At 39.6% G+C, this 20,597-nt stretch overlaps 1 protein-coding gene across 6 annotated transcripts in view; it reads right to left on the bottom strand.

Moving 5' to 3' along the window:
* Window positions 1–20,597, bottom strand: part of CHD6 (chromodomain helicase DNA binding protein 6) — a 221,366-nt gene that overhangs the window by 91,904 nt on the left and 108,865 nt on the right. For all 6 annotated transcript variants that reach the window (XM_031656781.1, XM_017944807.3, XM_003904734.5 and 3 more), the window contains 5 exons: window positions 7,042–7,104; window positions 5,967–6,025; window positions 5,185–5,302; window positions 1,041–1,127; window positions 721–855 (listed from right to left, as the gene is read on the bottom strand). In XM_031656781.1, the coding sequence (XP_031512641.1) occupies window positions 721–855; window positions 1,041–1,127; window positions 5,185–5,302; window positions 5,967–6,025; window positions 7,042–7,104 (462 nt within the window). The remainder of the gene's footprint in view (window positions 1–720; window positions 856–1,040; window positions 1,128–5,184; window positions 5,303–5,966; window positions 6,026–7,041; window positions 7,105–20,597) is intronic.

Raw genomic sequence — 20,597 nt, forward strand, 5'->3', positions numbered from 1 at the left:
GAGGCCAAGGCAAGAGAATTGCTTGAACTCGGGAGACGGAGGTTGCAGTGAGCTAAGATTGTGCCACTGCACTCCAGCAACAGACCAAGACCCCATCTCAAAATAAAAAAATAAATAAAAGTTCTGATCCCAACTCTTCCTCAATTGTTGGATAATTTATATACTTCTCAGGCGCCCTGGGAGATCTTGGCAGTTGAGTGGCAATAATCCAGAATCAGAAAAACAAATAGATTCAATAATGTTTATCAAAAACCTATGTTCTCTCTGTGGGCGTTACAGGGATCTGCAGATAAAAGGCAGTTCTTCCGCTTAATAATATTCCAGTTGAGTGAAGAAGGGAAAAATCAAAGAAAAGAGGTAGCTGATGAAGAGATAAGAAACAGGAAAGATACTACTGAGCTTCTCTTGCATACCAGCCATTTCTTACAAATTTTATTTTACTGACTCCATATAACAGCCACACACCAACAATTCTAAGCCAATATCAAAGCTTCTTAAATGTCACATACATCAAAATAGACCTGAGACCTAAAGGTGACCAGGGTGCTGGCAAAGTTCGATCTGGGGAGGAGAACACTGAATTGCGGGTTCAATGACAAGTAACAAAGGTAAAATACCACAGAAACCACTTAGGAACACAGCCACGTGAACTTCCATGATTGCAAAGTTCATAAAATTGCATGTTCTGAGAAGTGTCAGAGAGAGACAAGATTACTTTACCACATGCTTAATTTCAGGGAGAATTTGAAGAGATTCAAATTCTTTAACTTTTGCAGGATCCACATCTTCCTCTAGCTCCCATGTGCTTTCCTCATATGGTAGTGAGCACCACTTCACCAGGTAATGTGTTACCTCCTGGTAGGAAAACAGGAAAGAAACTTAATGTTCTATTAGATTAAAGGAGTCAGTCATATCTGCCAACCTCTGAAAAACCACCCTAAATGACTAGACAGGAATACCATTACGACAAAGGCCACATGTTAAAACAAGTGAAATACGTGGAAAGAAGGGAAGATGCTTTAGGAGAGGCGAATACCCACCTCCCCTGTTTCTGCATCCTTGGTGTGGGCCACCTCCAAGATGCGATCAACTTCTACATAGTCTGGATTGAACAAGTCTTCATCAGGCTAACACAGACAGAGGAGAACAGTTAGGAAGTGTGTCCCCTTCCCTCAAATCCAACACCTAGGGTGTTATCTCTAAGTGACCCCTACTCTGGGCCCTATCAATAAACACAAAAAGAAAGGGTTTGCTTAATAATAAAAGTCACAGGCATTTATTCAATGTCTCCAAATCCTGCTCTCCATGACTAAATTTAAAGGATCCAACCATCTTAGAGGCTACACCCTAGCCAGGTAATAATTCCCTGTTGGTCATAATAGCAATGTACAAAAATCAGCAGAAGGGTTCCCTTTTCCTTACTGGTCCTTATTTCAAACATAGTCCTTGGCAACTAGGAATTACGGTTTCTTTTTCTTCTTCTTTTTTTTTGAGACAGAGTCTCGCTCTTGTCGCCCAGGCTAGAGTGCAGTGGCCGGATCTCAGCTCACTGCAAGCTCTGCCTCCCGGGTTTACACCATTCTCCTGCCTCAGCCTCCCGAGTAGCTGGGACTGCAGGCGCCCGCCACCTCGCCTGGCTAGTTTTTTTTTGTATTTTTTAGTAGAGACGGGGTTTCACTGTGTTAGCCAGGATGGTATCGATCTCCTGACCTCGTGATCCGCCCGTCTTGGCCTCCCAAAGTGCTGGGATTACAGACTTGAGCCACCGCGCCCGGCCTCTTTTTCTTCTTAATAACAACAATAGCTAACATTGGAAGGGGGCATGAGGGAAGCTTCCTGGGTGCTGACAATGTTCTATTTGCTGATCTAGGTAGTAGTTACATAAATGTGTTTACATTGTAAAAATTCATGGAGATGTACACTTTATGCACATTATGCTTCAAAAAATGCTTACCTACAAAACAACAAGAACATACAGAAATATTTAATGTATGTCCAAAGTAATGCTAAGCACTTTCATTTAAGCTCCAAAACTACCTCACGGAGTAGGTACTATAATTACCTTACAGATTAGGAAACTGACTCAGAGATATTAAGTAATGCGACCAAGTTCATGGAGCTATGTTACCTGGACTGTTCACCCAGGTCTTTCTTACCCAGAAGCCGAAGTCCTCCTCCAGGAGTGCTGGAGAGCTCTTACTGACACTTAGGCTGAAAGGCACTTTTAGGGCTATCTAGTTTCATCGTCTAATCAATGCAGGCTACTTTTTACAACATCCCTGGCAAACCTCTCAGATTCAATTATTCCCAATTAAGAAATTTACTACCCTCCAAGACCTGATTCACTGTCGAAACAGCTTTATCTCTACCTCTTTAGTAGTAGTATCATGATCTTTATCATTAGTAAATTATAACTTAACTTCCTTCCTTATAACTGTTGCTCATTGGTGTGAACTGCTTCCTCTAGAGCAGCAATAAGTAATTTGATTCTTTCCTCTCTGTTTAGGCTCTTCAGCAATCTCCTCCCTATTTGGGTTAAAAAAAAACCCCGTTTGTTCAACAGTTCTTCATATACCATTTCCATCTTAACGATACGAAAAGCTAATATTTATGGAATAGTGCCTATGAGCTAAACACTGCTATAAACATTGTGTCCTTTATTATTAATAACAGTCAAGATACAGAAACAACCTAAGTGTCCATCAAGGGATGAATGGATAAAGAAAGTGGGATGTATATATCCACACAACAGAATATCATTCAGCTTTAAAAAAGAAGGAAATTCCGACCGGGCGCGGTGGCTCACGCCTGTAATCCCAGTACTTTGAGAGGCCGAGGTGGGCAGATCATGAAGCCAGGAGATCGAGACCATCCTGGCTAACACAGTGAAACCCTGTCTCTGCTAAAAATACAAAAATTAGCCGGGTGTGGTGGTGGGCGCCTGTAGTCCCAGGTACTCGGGAGGCTGAGACAGGAGAATGGCGTGAACCCGGGAGGCGGAGCTTGCAGTGAGCCGAGATCGTGCCACTGCACTCCAGCCTGGGCGATGAGCAAGACTCCATCTCAAAAAAAAAAAAAGAAGGAAATCCCATCATTTGCAACAACATGGATGAACCTGGAGGATGTTATACAAAGTAAAATAAACCTGACACACAAAAACAAAGATAAGTGTATGATCTCACTTATATGTGGAACATAAAATAATCAAACTCGTAGAAGCAGAGAGTAAAATGGAGGTTGCCAGGGATGAAAGGGAGGGGTAAATGGGGAGGAAGACACCGGTCAAAGGGTATAAAATTTCAGTTATTCAGGATGAATAAATTCTGGACACCTAATGTATAGAATGGTGATGACAGTTAAAAATACTGTATTATACATTTGAAATTTTCTAAGAGGATAAATCTCAAGTGTTCTCACCCTAAGGTGGGAAAAAAGAAAGAAAAAAATCCCCTAACTATGTGAGGTGATGGATATGCTCACTAGCTGGACTATAGTGATTATTTTACAATGTACACATATATTAAAACATCAAGTTGTATACCTTAAATATACATGTCAATTATACTCCAATAAAGCTGAAAATGGCAAGAAAATTATCACCTAATCCTTGCAGGTACTCTGTGAGGCTGATTCTATCAGGAGTCCTGCCTTTTTCCTATGATACTGAGTTTGAAGGAGCTTATGCCACGGCCTGAGGCCACCCAGATGTGTGTGAGGGTGGGCTGGGAGGGGCAGTTTGACTGCAGAGCCCAGGCTCTTAGCATTGTGCAGTCCGCTCTCCACCTATGCCCCATTCCCACCATGACAGTCCTCTTGCAGCTGCCCTCAGGTTTTGCAAAGTCCCTCGCTGAATCCTGGTACCCAAATGAACCTAACATTTAGGAATGAAAAGAGCCTGGTACAGCAGGACTGTTCTATTGGTGCAGTCCAGGATTAGTAGGATTAGTTTACTTTTTAAGCAGCCACTTCCTACTCTTGACACACAATAAATGTGTAGTTACTTAAACTGGCAATGTCTTTTCTCCCTAGAACTGCTACCCAGTCATTTTCCTCACTTCAAAACTAGAAAGATTCCAAGAACAATGTAGGATATTACATTTATTCCTACATTTATTCATCCTAGCCTGTCCAGGCAAACCCAGGCTGATTCTGTCATTTATCCTCCCAGTATTGGGTCTGCTTAGGACGTCTCCTGGGTCTTCAGGAGTTAGGATTTAGTCAGGAGTCTACGTCTGTGCATGTGGGAAGTTGCAGGCTCTTGGAGCCTGAGTTTCCCCGACGTATGCTTTAGCTACCTCATAAAGCAGCTGGAAATAATGGATATAAAGCTCTACTCAAAACTAAGTTACTATTTATATCACAAAAATATTTACCCAAGTTACTAATAAATATGTTGAATAGGTCAAGACCAAAGGCAGTGTTATAGGAACTACTCTTCAGTATTATTCCTCCTTAATTTCATGTGTTCCAATATTCTCAAGAGCCTTTCCTTTCCACAAAAATATGAACTCTTGTTGCATTATTTCTATATACCCCAGCACAGTTTCCTCTATTCTCAGCCAAGGAAAAACCACTGCTTTAGGAATAGATCAGAAAACAGACACAAAGGGCTATGTAGGCTATATTATAGGGTTTAGACTTTATTCCAAGAATAACACATTAAGGTTAAGGTTTGTGGCATTTTCTGATATATAGCACTTACAGATTTGTTTAATATTAAAATCCATCAGTCCTTCCTCTTGCTGTAGGTACAATATTTAGAAATTCCCAAGTTTACATAAATAAAATTATTTGTTTACTTTCTCACACTTTTAGATTTTTTTTTTTTTTTTACATTCAAATTTTAGGACCTTCTGAAATGTCCTTTTTGGGTTGTGGGGGGTTGAGGGAGCAGGGATGAAAGAATTGTGTGCATATTCCTCTCACTCTAGCTATTTATTAGTATTCACACCAAGATGCATGCTCTTATGAGTTGTCAGTTTATAAGGTTTGATCCTGAACTTTGGTGGATACTTCTCTTTGACTTGAATCTAGACTAGTTTTGTTGCAAATCAGCACACATTTATCAATTTGACTTGAGTAACAGATCTGTATAGGACTTTAACTTGGACTCAGAAACATAAACACAGTATTTACTGCTGCAAGAAAAGCGGCAGTCAAATGAGTCAGTAAATATTGCTTCACCTCCGTAAAAATGTGCTTCATCTGGGCTTGTTTATTCCTAAATCGCTTGATCTTCTGTGCGATGCGAGGATCCTTTTCGAGCTCTTCCATTGTGGCCCATTTACAATGTAAGTAGGAACTATCCAAAGACATACAAATTGTCAGGCAAGCACATAACTAGCAAATGATTGAGCTTTAAGGTGTTCAATAAACAGAGTGACCATCTAACACAGAAATAGTAAAATGGTTTATTGTGCAACTGCTGCAGATTGGGCTTAGAAAGACCTTCCTCTTAAGGGCAACAACAGAAAACAAAACAAAATGGAGTAATTCCAAGCAACTGATCTCTCTGCAGCTTCTAGAGAAACTGGCCAAGAACAGAGGCAGTGCAGGTGTGGGCAGGTTATCATTAACACACGTTAGTGAAAGTGGGCTGTAGCAGAAACGAAAAAATGTAAGAGGGGAAAAGAGCATATGCTACAGGAGAGTGGTTCTCTACCCTGGTTGCATATGAGAATTGCCCAAGGAGTTTTAAAAAAACAACAATCCTTGGGCCCCACTGAGTCTGAGTCGATAGTCTTGGGTGGAGCAAGGGCTTCAGTGGTTTAAAAAAGCTCTCCAGGTAATTCTGTGTGCAGCTATAATTGAGTGTTACTGCCTAAGGTAAACTTTGGTCAGCCAAGACCTGTGGGTCATGCCTTAGAGGCAAGACTCTGAAGATGCAGTAGGTAATAAAGTCACAAGAGAAAGAAAGTTTTATTCATATAAAACCCAAATACAGAGAATACTTTAAATAGACGTACAAATTTCTATACTTAACGTAGAACAGCTCCAAGTCAAATGGAGGTTCTCCTGGGTGAACCTGTAACAAATAGCAAGCAGTTATCAGCCCAGATCCCAGGCAGATCACCCTTACTGAGCCAAAAGAAAACAGGTAATCAACATCTCTGCCTGATTTCCATAAAGATTTCTTGAGCATATTTTCATTTTCCCAGGCCTTTTCCTGATACCTATTGGTCAGGTTTTCCAAAGGTGGAATACAGAGCTGTAAGGTAAAAAATTGATCTTCGTGCTGTCCTTCCAAGGTCTAGGCTGGGACGGCACTCAGCTGATAAACCCAAACTGGCCCAGGTCTCTTGAGAAATGTCAGGACCAGAGCCTGGTATGGAAGTGACTACATTCATCTCTGGTGTCCCCCTAACGCCTCACTTCTGAAACGCCAATGGTATTCACTCTCCAAGTAAGGAAGTTTACTTTCATAAATACTTGAAGAGGAAGCCATGCTCTCACCAGCACCAACATACTCTACCACTCCAGGAATTTCCTCTAGGTGATTCCTACAATGGCCCTGAGATGTCTGAAGAAAAGAACCCCCACAACATTTCCATTAGGACTCATATAGGGGTGTGTGTGTGTGTGTGTGTATATATATTTTTTAAATAGAGACAAGGTCTCACTATGTTGCCCAGGCTGGTCTTGAACTACTGGGCTCAAGCAATCCTCCGATGTTGGCCTCCCAAAGTGTTGGGATTATAGGCATGAGCCACTGAACCTAGCCTCCATTACAACTTTTTTTCCATCTCTTCTTCTTGGCTCTCCGCTAAATTCTGGTGGGCTACAGCAGCTAAGGGATATATGCCTTTTGCTAGGATCAGAATGGAGGAAATCATTAGCTTGAGCCATTCTAGATATTTTAAGAGTTTTATGTCCTAAAATGCTCTATAGGGGTAAAAATAAGTGTTGGCTAGCCAGACAATATTCTTGCCTAGCTCTCACTCCAGCCAATAACGGTCATTCTAGGTTCTCTAGCCAAAAATCTCTTCATAGAAGATGTAATCTGTGCTAATGACATAAAAGCGAGAAACACGAGCCACCAACCTCCTGGACAGTCTTAGATGCCAGGATCTTCTCAATGATGTTTGCATCATCTTCTGGAGGCTCCTGGGGACAAAGATGAAAAAAAAAAAGAAAATTGCTGGAACCACAGAATCCAAGAAAATAATTCTATAAGAAATACTACAATAGGTACTACTTCATTTAAAAGTTCACCTTTGAGTACCAAGGCCTCCTGTCAGGCCACAGAGTGGTCAAAAGGTCACAAACATTTTACAAACCTAGAATTCAAAGTGGTGGTGGCTTCTAAGCTCTGGACACAACTATATTACAAGACCAGAGATGTTTTTCAGATTCAATTTCAGATCTGCATTTAACATGCTTAAAATTGGTCTCGGACTTACCTTCTTTGCAAAACTACCTACGTGTTGATGCATAAAATTTTCAGAAAGTTCTGAGTCTGGGGTCTTAAAATTAGTTCTAATAGCTACCAGCTATTGACTTTAGGCAAATCAATACCTCCTAGTCTTCAAATCTATTAAAATAGGAGTTAAAAATACATATCTCACTGGATCAGTGGCAAGATAAAATAGTATTACTGTGGGAAAAATGTTTTCACATACTACTCAAAATTAAGGTATAATTATTCTCTATTAAAATTGTACCATCTTTCCCCTTTTGTAGCTGGAAAAGGCTATTTCACGGATCATCCTTTGAATGTAAATCCCAACTGAAAACATATTCCTTTTTACCCTAGATAAACATCAACACTTCTGTGCTCCACGTCTCCATGAAATCTCTTTCTACAGAATATTTATAGTTAAAAAACCCTGAATGTTTAACACTCTTTCTAGAACCTCGAGCAGCATTATTTCTTAGTGGTTTCGTATGCACAGTGACCTTTTCAGATCTATTACAATATGAAACTTAAAACACCATATGAAAAGAACACTCATCACAACAACGTAATTGCCAAATTCAGTATTCTGGGTTCCTGGCTGGAACGTCCCAGAAAGATGATTTGTATACCTTCAGTCTACCCATTCTAGGGCGTAAAGCCATAAAATTATAGAAAACATCTCTTCAGATCTTAAATCAAGCTTTTCCCAGGAAAGTGATGATGGGTTAAAAGAAATGAGGAAGGCACATGGCAGAAAAGAATTATGGAAATCAGTAAGCACAGGCAGATGCTCCCAAAGGTTACAAATATTTACTAAGCTCTCTCAGACACATGGCATTGTGCCAGATGCCATGCAGAAGTTAATCCAAAACCACACACATCCCTTCTCACCACTCAACAGGAAGGCAAATAAACTATAATTACCATACAATAGAAGAAAGCGGTGCGAATACAGACTATGGTTTTGTTTCTCTGTTTAAGTATTTGTTCTGCTTGGTTCCTAAACATAGATAGGTGGCAGGGAGGAGGTGGCAGTTCACTGTTTATTGCTGTCTTCTCCCTTTACTACATAAACCTTCAGAGGGCAGGGATCCTTGTTTTATATACCGACATAGCTAGACCACGAAATGCATAATCAATAGGTATTTGTTGAATGCTGAATAACAAGGAAGAGGAAAAGAAAGAAGGAAATACAGCGAGGAAATAAAGTGTCAAACTCTCTGAGGCCACAGAGTGGAGACAGCTATTTTTCTTGATTTACATCACTTAATTTAAGAAGTCTCCCCCTGCTCCATAAACTCAGACTTATACACTGTCAGGATGGTAACAGCAAAGGGCCAAAGCCAGGTGTACTTTAACGAGCAGCAAGGACCACGACCACTGATCTTGCAGCCAACTAACTAAAGTCTGACTATGGCAAGTGGGCAGTGAACAGGTGCTAGATTAAGAGAAACTAGACTAATGAACCAGCTTCCTACCTCATTTCCTTCCTAAATTTTTATCCCACATTATTTATGGAGTGCTTTTAGTTTATGCACTGGTCTTACAGAAGTAAATGAGATATGTCTAGTCTTAGCCATCAAGGAACTATCAGGCATGCTAACATAATGCTTAGTTATTGAGGTATGGCATACTTATAGTATGCAGAAATCTCAAGTGTACATCTTGAATTTTTACATACACATATGCACTTATATAACTACCACTCAAGATCAAGTTACATAATTTTTCCAACACTCTGAAAAATCCTGTCCCCCCGTAAGTAACCAATATTCAGACTTCTACCACCATAGACTGGTTTTGTGTACTATTAAACCTCATGTAAACTGAATCGTACAGTAAATAGTTCATTCTTTTTTAACACTGTGTAGTATTTTGTAATATAAATACACTATCCACTCTACTGTTGGGGAATATTTGGTGTGCTTCCAATTTTTGTATTACACAAGAAATTCATATAAATTATGTCTTTTGGTGGAAAAATATGCTAATTTATCTTGGATATATAACTAGCAGTAGAAATACTGGGTCATGGGGTAGGTAGATGACTAATTTTAATAAATATTATCAATCAATAAATAATATTGTCAAAAATTTTCTCAGTGATTGTAAAAATTTTGACACCTACCAGCAAGGTATGGGAGTTCTGGGTGACCTGATATTGTCAGTCTTTAGCATGTTAGCCATTCTGGTGGATGTGTAGTGTTGTCTCTTTAATTCACATTTTCCTGATAACAGAGGATGCTGTGCCTCTTTTCATACGCTTACTGGTCATTTGGATATCCTCTTTTGTGAACCTCCTATTCAGGTCATTTGCCTATTTTATAAATTATTCTTTTTAATTTATTTTCAAGAATTATTTTAAATAAGAGTCCTCTCTCAGATACACAGATTACAAACATTTTCTACCAGTCTATGGTTTGCCTTTTCAATCCCTTAATGTGTCTTCTGATGAACAGAAATTCTATATAATCCATTTTATCAATCTTTTCTCTTATGAATAGTGTTTTTGTGTGCTGTTTAAGAAATTTGTGTTGTCACCAATGTCATTAAGCTACAAATGTAAATTGTAATTTTTATTTTAATCAAACTTTAAATTTAAATGTAATGTCATTTAATTTTAAATGTAATTTAAAATTTTCTAGTAGCCACACTAAAAAAGTAAAAAGAAACAGGTGCAAATAATTTTAATAATATATTTCACTTAAACCAATATATCTAAAATATTATCAATGTGTAATCAACTAAAAAATTAAAAAAAATTTTAATAGTCATTTGATACCAAGTCTTCAAAATATGGTATTTTATATTTATAGCACATCTTAATTCAAACTAGCTACATTTCAAGCACTCAATAGGCACATGTGGCTGATAGTGTCCATACTGGACAAGGTAGCTGTATTTTGTTCAGCTGATCTATTTGACTATCCTTACGGCAATACTGCCCCATCTTAATTCCTATAGCCTGATTACAAAGTCTTACAGTTAAACTTTCCAATTTAGTTCTTTTTCATGACTGTCTCAGGTTATGCTAGATAGGTCTTCAGCATTTTCACATACATTTCCACCAATTAAAAAACGCCCTGCTTAGTTTTTGACTGGATTTGAATTATAAACATCTTAGCAGTATTAAATACCCGTATGTAGCTGGGCGTGGTGGCTCATGGCTGTAATCCCAGCACTTTGGGAGGTCGAGGCAGGTGGATCACTTGAGGTCAGGAGCTCGGGACCAGCCTGGCCAACACGGCGAAACCCTGTCTCTACTAAAAATACAAAAATTAGCTGGGTGTGGTGACGCATGCCTATAGTCAGTCCCAGGTACTTGGGACGCTGGAGTATTGCTTGAACCCGGGAGGTAGAGGTTGCAGTGAGCAAGATCACGCCACTGCACTCTAGCCTGAGTGACAGAGTGAGACTCCATCTCACAAACAAAACAAAACAAAGCAAAGCAAAACCCCGTATGTGCTACATCTATTTGTTTAGGTCTTCTTTTTTCACAGCAATGTTTTTAGAATAGACAGCTTGTGTATTTTTTTGAGTTATTCCAGGGTATCTGATACCCTGATGCTATTACAAATGGGATTTAATAATTATCCTTTCCTGATGTTATGTTGCTAGTTTACAGAAATAAAAAACTCATGTATTTGCATATTGTCTTTGTATCCAGCAACTTAACTAAATCTACATTTATTATTTATAATGATTTGTTAGTACATTCTGTTCAATTTTCTACATATGCACTCATGTCATCTACAAATAATAAAAAAGTTTTACTACTCCCTTTCTAATCTTTTAACTTTTTATTTATTCTTTCTCTTTATTGTAGTGGCCAGGTCCTACATTGTATTTCTGAGTATAAATTATGACAGTGAAGTATTTTTCTTACTCCCAAATTCAGGAAAGAATGCATTCAATATTGTACTACTTAATACAATATTATCCATCAGATTTTCTCTTGCGGCTTTTAAATGTTCTCTCAGTCTTTGGTTTTTACAGTTTAAGATATGCCTAAGTATGGTTTTCTTTTTCTGTATTTTTCCTGCTTCAGAGTTATCTGCTTTTGAATCTACTGGTTGATATCTTCCATCAGTTTAGGAATTCTTGGTCATTAGTTATATCTTCAAATGCTGCTCTGCTCCAATCTCCTCTATCCCTAGGACTCCAATCAGAAATACTTAGAACTTTCGGCTGGGTGCAGTGGCTCACACGTGTAATCCCAACACTTTGGGAGGCCGAAGTGGGTGGATCACCTGACGTCAGGAGTTTGAGACCAGCCTTGCCAACACAGTGAAGCCCCATCTCTACTAAAAATACAAAAATTAGCTGGGCATGGTGGTGCACACCTGTAATCCCATCTACTTAGGAGGCTGAGGAAAGAGAATTGCTTGAACCCAGGAGGCAGAGGTTGCAGTGAGCTGAGATAGTAGCACTGCACTCCAGCTTGGGTGATAGAGTGAGACTCTGTCTCAAAAAAAAAAAAAGAAAGAAATACATTAGAACTTTTAACTGCACCCCACTTGTCTCTCTCTCTCATGCTTTTACCTTTTGCTCTGTTTGATTCATTCTTTTTCCTCTATGTGCTTTAGAAATTTTCCATTGATCTGTCTTCATATTCACTCATCTTCTCTTCTGCTGCATCTAATTTACTTATAAACCCATCCACTTGGTCTTGAATTTTATAAACTGGATTTTTCGTTCTACACTGTTACCTGATTCTCTTTATAGATTTAATTCTCTGTTGGAAGTTTTCACTTTAAAATTCACCTTATCCATCTTTTCCTCTATTTTTTTTTTTTAAAACAGGATCTCACTCTGTCACCCAGGCTGAAGAGTGCAATGGAGCGATCTCACCTCACTAAAACCTCCACTTCCCAGGCTCAAATGATTCTCCAGCCTCAGACTTGCAAGTAGCTGAGACTAGAGGTGCAAGCCACCACACCCAGCTAATTTTTCTATTTTTTGTAGAGACACTGTGGATATTTGCCATGTTGCCCAGGTTGGCTTCGAACAGTATCTAAGTACTACAAGTGATACTCCAGCCTTGGCCTCCGAAAGTGCTGGGGTTATAGGCATGAGCCACTGTGCTGGCCCCCTCTATTTTCTGGGTCACCTGGGGTCTGCTTCTATTATATAATTATTCTCTTAATTTTTAGCCACCTTTTCCAGCCTCTTTGAATGCCTAATATTTTTTATTTTATGTTGGACACTGTGGATAAATGAATTGTGGCAGCTCCAAACAGTATTTTGTACTACAAGTATTTCCCATTTTCTCTTAGACAACCAGGGCGAGTGGATGGTCCCTTTGATCCAGTCAGAGACTGAGTTGGGTTAGGACTGAGTTACTGTTTTAAGATTCAATCCACCTCTTATTTTACTGTTTTTGGAACATGAGTATCCAGGGTCACTGAGTGAGAGTGGCAGGTCTTTTTTCTCTTGAGCCCTGAAACATGCTCTATGGAGGTTTTGAGCTTAGTGTTTTAGTCTTCTGCCCCACGCAGGTTAAAAGTCCGATAAACACCTTAAGCGAGAGTCAGTATTCTGTGGTAGGTCCATTCCTTTAGTGATTTTTTTGTCTCCTAAGTACCAGGCGACTATGAAATTTCAATCTGCCTTCTGGCTGAACTCCTAGCTTCCTGGGATACCCCAGAATTCAGTAGAAGTCTCTTGAGGAAATCCCCTTGCTTTGGGGATTTCTTTAGTTTCCAAACATTCCACCAGCCCTGTATATTCAATCCCCAGTAGCGTCAGATGGTTTCTCTTCTACCCAGAACAGTCTCTTTTGTTTGGGCCAAACCTGACCCTCAGCCCACTCCCAGAACTGGGAAATGTCTCCAGAGAAGAAAACAGCCAGTCATCATCAGCCCACCTAGGGATGAGCCTTACTGTCTGATATTTTAGTTCATCTCATTCTCGTTGCTTCCACAGCTATATGATGCCTTTAAAAAGAGCTTTTTGCAATTTATATATATATTTTTTCCAATATTAACTCTCATTACTGGAGCAGTCTAGGGCCTAGTTTTTGGGTTTCTTCTCTTTTCTATCTGTATTCATTGTCTTGGTGATCTCACTCAGTCTCAGGGTTTTAAATACAGGCATCATCCAGCTCAGAACCTCTCCCCTGGCAATAGCCTTATATATGTAATTCCTATACGCCATCTCCACTTGAGTATCTCAGAGGTATTTCAAATTTAAAATATCCATACACTAAACTCCTATCCAACCCCTCTTTCCTACCCCTCCTACCTACAGTCTTCTCCCACCTGAGTTAGAGTAAACTATGCTTTCAGGTACTCAAACAAAAAAACTTGGTGTAATCCTTGACTCTTCTCTTTCCTTTCCATACACCATATCTGATTGGCCTAGAAATCTTGTTGGCTCTATCTTCAAAATATGTCCAAAACCCAGCCTATTTTTCACCATCTCCATTGCTTCTAACCTGGTCTGTACCACCTTCATTTCTCACCCAGATTATTCTCAAGAGTATCCTAACTTGTCTCCCTGCTTCTGTTCTTGCCCCACTAGTCTATTCTCAGCATAACATCCAGAATGACCTTTTTTGTTAAGCTATTCCTCTGCTTACACTGCTTAAAAGGCTTCTCTTTTAACTCAAAGTAAAACTAAACATCTTCCAATGTCTACAAATCCTATAGGGTCCATGCCCACCCTCCTACCTCATCTGTTATGGTTCAGTTATCCTTGTCTATTCTTCATGCATACCATGCATGCCTCTATCTCAGGACTTTGTACAGACTATTCCCTCTGTCTAAGATGTTCTTCTGCCCTGCACAACTCCCTCTCTCCTTTACCTCCTTCTATTATTCGCTCAAATATTATACTTTTAGTGAAGGCAACTCTGACCACCCTATTTAAAATTGCAATCCTCACCCTGAATTCTGCATCACCCTTATTCTAATATATTTTTAGAATGGCATTTACTGCCATTGATGTACTAGGTAATTTTCTTATTTAAGGTTTATTAATAGCCTCTCCCTATTTACTTCTACTCTTTGGAAGTTCTGACCTAGGTCCTTTGGCCTCCCATGCCATGTAGGTTCAAAATGTGGCAAATGTTGGAAGGAGAGACCAGTTGTGAATTTGTTGCAGGCTTTTCCACGAGGGCAGGAATTTCTGTCTCTTTTGTTCCCTGGTGTTATTTCCAGAAATTAGACAGTCCTTGGCATACAGTAGGTGCTCAATAAATATTTCTGAATAAATAATGTTAGGAGATTTTGCAATAGAACATGGTAACAGTAGTAAAAAGCAAGTACTATGAGAATACAGAAGCCAGAGCACTTGGGCGAATTAGAAGAGGCTCTGGAAATGATGTGACATATGAGTTATATCTGTGGGCAAGCAGTAAACTTTCACGACTGCTGACTACTTTCCCCACCTGCTCCTAAGTCTGTATACCCCAGACTAGCAAGCAAGCATCCACACATGTACACACACACTGAAAGGAACAAAGTTCTCTTCCTTACTACTAGATTGCTTCAAATATTTTCTTATTCTACCTACCATGAAGAATAAAAATGGTTTCTGATGATAGGAATTTGATTACAATTCAGAATATTTAACTAGGACCAAATCTAAAGAAACTTTAATGCATGGATGAAGAAAGCACAGGACTTTGAATATTAAAAGAAGTCAGGGTTTAAACACTTTTCATTATAGGAAATTTTCAAGTGAAAATTAAGGAGTTTGAAATAAAATTTCAATTTTTTTTTTGGCACTGTTAAAAAAGAGAGGGTAAGCACTCATGTTAAAGAATCAATAGTGATCATCCAAATATGGAAAACAGGTTTTTATTTTATCCTAATGAAATGAAAAGGGAGCAGCATTTCCGAAATACATATCGAAGTAGGAAGGAAACTGGAAAATCAGAATCTTTTTTTTTTTTTTCTGAACAGAGATTGTGCATAAGTACGATCATGTGTGTATAAACACTCAGTGTATACAGATACACACAGATATAAACTAAATCTGCTTGCCAGACACACTTCCATAACAACCATCTGTTCTCAACTGCTTGGAATTTCCTTAAATTATCCTTCAAAGAAGACCATTTTAATTCATACACTTTTTATGTCAGAGATTTATATAATCTTAATATTTTATCCTTAGGGAAAATTTTCAAAAACTTTTAACCCTATTTACCTTCAACCTCAACCAACTACCTCTCTTACCTCTATTTAGCAAACCATAAGGAGGGAGCATAACAAGAAGCAAATCAGGTTTGAAACCACAGTATTTATCAAGTGCCACGGAATATACAAAACCAGTATCAAGCTTTATGTCCAATTTCAAGGGGATTACACTCATTCAGGGAAGACAAAATAAACATATCTGTCTTAGAAATATCCCAGGGTAAATGCTAATTGGTCAAACAGTAACTACAGTCCAATGAGAGTTCAGAAAGTGAAAACAGCATGGATTTCACAGCATAGGTGAGGTTTTAGTTGGGCCCTAAAGAACACTGGCTCATAAAAGAGGACAGCAAAGAGAAAGGTAAGATGAAATGAGAGATGAAAGAACAATCTTACAGGATGTATGATGCATATCTAGAATGCATGCTAAGTAACCTGCCTTATTAGACTGAAAGCATTACACAAAATGAGGAGTAGGAATGAGAGTAAACAGGTAGTGTGTGGCCACATCTTAAAAAAAAAAAAAGAAAAGAAAAGAAAACACAGGAGTTTTGATCTAATAAGGGAGTTAAAAAGTAACCACCTTGGATTTCGTGAGCAGGAGACTGAGAAATACCAGCAATTCCCTGATATTTTCGGAAAGTTAGTCTGGTATCCGACTGGGGAGAGCAGAGAATAGTGGCAGGCAAACTACAGAAGTGTGTGCTGCAGTAAATTGTACACTGGGCTCAGCACAGGGGGTGGCAGCAGAAACCAAGAGGAAACAAATACAGGAAACAACCTAAAGACAGTGTGGGAATTGGTGGTTGTACCCAGTGAAGAAATGGGAAGACTCAAGAAATTACCCACCCAGGCAAAGCTGATAGGAGCCTTATGATGAAGGGCCCTAACGGACACTTCTGCACCGAGTCACACACGCTGGCATGAAGCTACGGCAATGCCAAATAGCAGCAAGGAGCCTCAGAAAAGAGGCCTGTCTGAGGGTTTAAGTGAGACAGAGATGAATACCAGTGAGGAAAAAGTGCCAGTATACGGAAATGGAGGAAACAAGAGCCTGGAAGAAAAGAAAAATCTCTTTCCTTTCTAATACAGAGGTTTAAACAAATCATACCAGTTTGAGTTTTAAAGCAGTTGAGGTTTAAACAAATCATTACCAGTTTCATACCATAATGAGTTTTAAACATATTTATTCACTCACTGAATAAGTATTTGATAAGTTCAACTAATAGGTCTTTATATTAGCTACCAACCAGCAGAAATATAAAGTTCTACCTATGCTAAGAAAAATTACAATAAATTAAAAAGTGATGCCTGTTTTTGCAAAACTCTGCAATCTGACTGGGGAACAATCAGGAGTGATCATCAAAACAGTATGGCAGAGGCACTGAAAATCAGGACCATCACAGGCTATGAATAAGTGGTACAAGGGTCCCAGCTGAATTTAGACTTAGGGAATAATAATTACAATAATGAAAAACATTATCGAGCAGAGGATGGAAGGTGCCACTTCATCTGAATAGTTCCTGGGAGTAAATGTAAATTTTATTTTATTGAAACTCTCCTACCTGAGAGGCACATAGGACAAAAAAAGATACAAATCCTACACTAACATAACTCATGGTTTAGAAGAAGGAAACAAAAAATTTGGCAGGTGTCCAAAGGACAAGGACAGTTAAACATATTAGAGTGCACTAAGAGTAAAGGGGAGGGGCACTTATCCCCAGCTCGGAGGAGGAAGGCACTTTCGGGAGGAGGAAACAACTGAGCTCAGCCTGCCAGGTATAGAAAAAGGCCTATCAAAGAAGAGTGCGCTGTACGCAGACACAGAGCACAGCACAGGAGAAAACCACGAGCCAAAGCCTTATTCAAATTCAAGTCCTTCTGTTCCAAAAGACAAAATCACACAAACCACCCAAATTGCAGGAGGCAAAAACTGAGACAGCCTTGCCAACAGTCTATACATTGTAAATAAAATACACCACAGAACTCTAAAAGTTTGTTTGTGTTTCAGACACCGAAATGAGTTTGACAAAGAATAAGAAAATAAAGAGTCACATTTAGGATGGAAACTTTTCTACCCCTGAATCCCAAGCTCGGGATTGTGCTACAGAGTCCAAAGCACAGCTGTGATAATATGCCATTCCTGAGCTAAAGTGAGTCGTGTGTAAAGATGTTTTAGCAACTCACCACTTGGTAACCAATGCTGAGGTTGTGATCTGGGGCTGGGACAAGGGCCAGCAGTCACAGAAGTGGGTTGAGCATGCTGAGAAGATACTGCACAGATCTGCAGAGAGATGGCAGTGGGGCCATTCTGGTGCTGACTCCAGCCCCTTCTCTGCCCCGAGCTAAAGCTAGCAGGCAGGCAGACACCCACCCAGAGGGCTCCGGGAGAAGGATATAGGAAAAAGCTTCCTCTTCTTCAGTGATTTTCTGTGCCACTGGATGTGCCTTGAGATTGCCTGGAATCCTAGATGAGATTCAAGGCTTTCAGGCTTTTCGTTAGTGTGGGAAATCTTTGTTCAAACTTCCTCAGGAAGCCCAGTATGTAAAAACAGTTTTAAGTGGAGCTGTTTTGGTTCTGCAGCAACTAGGACTCTACAGAGCACCAATTTTGAAAATCACTCGGTAAGCCGATCTCTCCAGTCCCCTCACTGGCTGTGTGGCCTGCCCTGCATGCTAGGCCAGGCCTTGGCTCAGAGGCCAGCCCCACATGGTCGCACTTCTCTGAATGCCAAAGCCAAAACCATGAATCAGGCCTCTCTCTTCCTTAAATTTGGTAAATTTTTTTGAGATGTAATTCAGATTCTAATTTATGTTTCTCCATATATAAACCCTCTCTTTGCTATATCCTTAGAAGAAAAAAAAGAGTCTTAATAAGATACCCAACATTTCCTGAACTATTTCTGTTAGTTAGATCAGCTACTGCTGCCCTTCAGGTGCCAGGGGAGAAGTCATAACAACATCTGAAATATGGTTAATGGCTTAGGCTAAATGGCTACTAGGAGAAAATCAAATTCCGTATAGTGTTTTAACTACCAAACCAACCATAACATCCCCAAGGAATGAAAACCCCATTACAAAGCAATACAATTCTATCACCTCATGGCAGTCTTGCAAGGGCTATTTTTAAATTTTAATATTTGCTTGAAAAGTATTATAGTGACAATACATCAAATTATTATTCCTACTGTTACATTCATTAGTTGGATAACCCTTAGCAGAGACATGAAATCAACTCTTACATGCTAGTCACTGATTAATTGCTGCTATGTAACTCTGACCTGGATCGTTCTGGGCTTCAGTTTCTTCATTGTTAAAACAGGGACAATAGTCCCTGCTCCCTGCTACTTTCTATGCAAACATAGAGTGAAAGAATATGTGGAATTATATGAAAATGGTTTAAGTTGGAGGCAAGGTAGTCAAGGAAGATAAAGTATTATCAGCTTCCATAAGATACACTAGCATCCAGGAGGAATGACAGGTATTTGTGATGCTACCACTCCATACAGAGTGTGAATTCTGCCAAGTCAGCAACAGTTGACTCCATAACAACAGACAGCCATGTCCCAGAATGTGCTCTTGGCAATAACGCCCCTCCTACATGCACAGCCTGCTTCTTGTCTTGCTTTTCACTTCTTCTCTATAAGCTCCTTGGCACAGATCTCCTTCTTTTCAACATTTAACCCTTCTCTCCTTTCTAGTGCCTCTGTATCAAGTGCTAATACTATCATCTTCTTTCTTGACACTGCTGCCAACAGAAACTGCTAAAATGCAAATAGAGTGGTCCTACTCCTCTGCTTCAACACATCAGTGCCTCCTATCCCTTGTCCAATCTGCATGATAAAAACAAAATTCCTTAGGTGATATTCAAGGCCCTTCACACTGTGACTGCTCCTATCTCTCAGTCCTCCTCTCTCACCACCCCTCAAATTACACCCCAGCATCCAGCCAAGATTATCCATTTGTCATATCACAGCTTGTGGTGCCATTCAGTTTCTGGGGCTTTATAAAGTTCATGCTGGAAAAGTTCCTCCTAAGTCCTTGTCTTCCTATACATCTGACCAGTCTTGCTTCCGTGCAGCCTCTGTACCCAGCACATCTAGACTCGCAATACAAGCCTGTTGAATCAGAGTTCCGAGTTCCAACTGTAATTACTAGTTCATTTGATCTCACCCACTTAACAGCTATTTATTACACAAAAGACTTTTACATTCTTTTTTTTTTTTTTTGAGACAGTGTCTTGCTCTGTCACCCAGGCTGGAGTGTAATGATGCGATCTTAGCTCACTGCAACCTCTGCTTCCCAGGTTCAAGTGATTCTTGTGCCTCAATCTCCCAAGTAGCTGGGATTACAGGCCTGCACCACCATGCCCAGCTAATTTTTGTATTTTTTTTTTTGTAGAGACGGGGTTTTGCCATGTTGCCCATGTTGATCTCGAACTCCTGGCCTCAAGTGATCCACCTGCCTCAGACCCCCCAAAGTGCTGGGATTACAGGTGTAAGCCACCACGCCTGGCCAAGACTTTCACATTTTTAATGAGAGACAAATAAAACAACATCAGAGATCAGATACATTCAAATGCAATTTGTGTTGTGGTAAGTGCTTTAAGGAAGCATACAAGGGGCTGAAATAGAACATCATTGGGATGAGGGGCAGGAATCTACTTTAGATAAAAGAGTCAAGAAGGATCTCTCTAAGGAGATAACATTTTAGGCAAAACTGATAAACCAGTCATGTAAAGCATTCCAAGCAGAAGGAAGAACAGAGGCAAAGGTCTACAGGTGGAAAAGGACTGTTAGTTCAATGCATTAAAAGACAGTCAGTCTTTTGGCTGGAGAGTAACGGGACAGGGAAAAATTGTTTATCTAAAAAAATGAAGAATTTGGTGAAACAAGGCGAGAGTGTGATGTAGAGGGTCCTGCTGAGCACAGTAAGGAGTCTGAATGTTATTCCCAGTGCAACAAGAAGTTATTTGAAGGCTACAAGCAGCAGTTAAAATGATCTGACTTATGCTTTAGCAAAGGGCCAAGAAACAACTCTGTCATCTAGGTCAAAAT

The sequence above is a fragment of the Papio anubis genome, chromosome 16 (genome assembly GCF_008728515.1).
Source record: "Papio anubis isolate 15944 chromosome 16, Panubis1.0, whole genome shotgun sequence".
NCBI lineage: Eukaryota > Metazoa > Chordata > Mammalia > Primates > Cercopithecidae > Papio > Papio anubis.